The 2,766-nt window shown below is 36.2% G+C and overlaps 1 protein-coding gene across 1 annotated transcript in view; it reads left to right on the plus strand.

Moving 5' to 3' along the window:
• Positions 1–837: 837 nt before the first annotated feature.
• Positions 838–2,766, plus strand: part of LOC112028265 (dimethylnonatriene synthase) — a 10,416-nt gene continuing 8,487 nt past the window's right edge. Inside the window, exons 1-2 of the mRNA XM_065782784.1 lie at positions 838–842; positions 939–1,764. Coding sequence (XP_065638856.1) covers positions 838–842; positions 939–1,764 — 831 coding nt within the window. The remainder of the gene's footprint in view (positions 843–938; positions 1,765–2,766) is intronic.

A 2,766-nucleotide genomic window follows, 5' to 3' on the forward strand; every position in this document is an offset into this window, starting at 1 on the left:
AATTGCATTTTTTATCTTGAGGAGTTTTATATGACTTGCGCATAACTTGGTTTGTAATCAGTCCCATTTAGCTGCGGTAAACCAAGCCTAGTCCACCAAAACAACAAGTATTTGGGCCTGAGATCATTGTCTCTACTTGGGCCTGTGTGCTAAGAAAAAAGCACTCTCACAACGTTCGATCAGGCTATGGCATAAAGCACTGGTTTTACACCAGTCAATAGAATCATGCCACATCATCTTCTTTTAACTTATCACTTAAATCTCTCTCCAAACAGAAAACGAATTAAGAAATATTCACTTAAATTCCCCACTTTCTTTCTTTTCTTTTCCTTACCTTTCTCCCATCATCTTCTTTTAACTTATCACTTAAATCTCTCTCCAAACAGAAAACGAATTAAGAAATGTTCACTTAAATTCCCCACTTTCTTTCTTTTCTTTTCCTTACCTTTCTCCCAATAGTTATTGATCTTTAATTTTCTAGAAATTTTGCAAGTATAGAGGATACAAGAAAAAAATGTAATCCAATAGTAAATTTATCAAAATTCACTTCTAATAAAAAGATATTGAGTAAAGCTGTAACCTTATGCTAAAATAAATTTTGACACTAAACTTTGTCCAAAAAACATAAGTTTGTATAAAGTCCCATAAAGTAAAGATGTACTAGGTTGAATTGGCTTATGTAAGCCATTACGATAAGTCTCAATTATAAATGGAATAGTCTTTTTGGCGTTTAGGTTGAGTCATGTGACACTTATACTAGACTACTAGTATACTACTATAAATTCAATCTCATATTCAATCTCATATTACTCTTCATCCTTGGATCTCAAGACCACAATGGAGTCTTTTTCTGATATGCAAACGATTTTAGGACTTCTTGCTTTATAGCAATCTCTAGTGTCTTAAAAATCACATCAAAAACTGAGGGGTTACACCAGATGCGTGGGAATCCCTGAACCATCTGGGGCATTACCATTTATTGGCCACCTCCATCTTGTAGGAGGCGAAATGCCAATTGTCCGAACTCTTGGGGCCATGGCTGATAAACATGGCTCATTCTTCTCACTCAAAATGGGTCTCCATCGAATGTTGGTGGTGAGTAGTTGGGAGATGGTAAAGGAATTCCCAGCTACCAATGATAGAACTATTGCTACGAGGCCAAGCAGAGCAATAGGAGAATACATGTTCTACAACAATGCTACTTTTGCACTTGCAGCATATGGGGAGTATTGGCGTGATGTGAGAAAGATGGCCACTCTTAAGCTTCTTTCAGACCATCGACTTGAAAAGCTAAAGCATGTACGGTTCTCAGAAGTGGAGTCTTTGATTAAAGACTTGTACTTGCTTTCTACAGAAAACAAAGTGGTGACTATTAGTGAGTTGTTTGAGCACATGACCTTCAATATCAGCCTCAGGATGATTGTTGGTAAGCGATTTTCCATTGTTGGTGAAAGAAACAGTGAGGCTTCTCGTTTCCACAGCGCCATTAAAGATTCTCTATATCTTAGTGGCGTGTTTGTCTTGTCGAATGCCATTCCATACCTTGAATGGATGGACTACAAAGGGTATTTAGGTTCCATGAAGAGGACTGCTAAGGAACTTGACTCGGTGCTTGATATCTGGCTTGATGAACATCTCCAGAAACAATTAGAGCAGAAGAGTAATGGCGAAAGCGATTTCATGGACTTGATGCTATCAAGCCTTGATGAGGATGCTGTGATTTCTGGGCATACACGTGATGTTATCGTCAAGGCAACTGCACTGGTATGTAGGAAAACTAATTGGTATTCTCAGAGTACTATGACATGGTATTTTTTCTTTTCCTATAAATGGTGAATCTCCCATATGTGAGAAAAAGAAATACCACATCATGTTCTCATTACACTTCTTATCATTATTAGTAAGTAAAAGCCAAATTAATTTGGAGAAATATTCAAGACTCTACTAGTTCATGGAAAAGGATCCAGGCCATTTATGTCTTGCTTTCTATTTCATGATATGCAAATAATATATATACTTTGATTTTCCTTTAAGAAAACGAATCTCCAAGCTATTTACCAGTAGCAACTAAGGGAGTCAATTTCGTACCGGAGATTGTACCGGTTTAGTCAGTGGAACAATATATTTCGGTACCGGTCAGTACCGGTGTACCGCTTCGAGATTACGTCTAATTATATAATAATTATAATATCAATAATAAGTATACGATTTATATATTAAAAAAAAAAACATTACTATTGTACAATTTACATTGTTTGTCTGTTTTTTTTTTTTTTTGATAAGCATAGTTTATAACTCTAATATATATATATATATATATAAACACACACTAATGTAAGTACTTTTTTTTGAGTTAAAGATTGGAATTGTTCTCATATTACACAGAGGGCAAACAAGTACTCTCCAAGCCACGTGTCCATTCGGATGGGTAAAAAGTGAACAAAAGGACTTGTCTCTTTCACTTCCCATCAGACCACAAGTTTCAAAATGAGCATAGATATTCAGGGAGGAAAAAACAAGGAAAAGAGGGGGAAGAGCAAAAAGTGAAATAGAAAAAAAGAAGAAAGAAGTAAAAGAGGGAGAAGCAGGTGATGAGGCGACAAACTTGAAACTGAGAACTGAGAAACAGCAGCAGCTTGGTTGATCTGCAATGACTAGTGAGCAAATTTTTCAAAGATTTTAATAAGCGTCGACTTCTTCTTCTCTTGTTATTCTTTTTCTAAGCCCTCCCTTAGAGGTTTTGGTTTCGGCCCGGTATCAAATTAC

This window comes from Quercus suber, unplaced genomic scaffold, assembly GCF_002906115.3.
Source record: "Quercus suber isolate HL8 unplaced genomic scaffold, Cork oak 2.0 scaffold_315, whole genome shotgun sequence".
Classification (NCBI taxonomy): Eukaryota; Viridiplantae; Streptophyta; class Magnoliopsida; order Fagales; family Fagaceae; genus Quercus; species Quercus suber.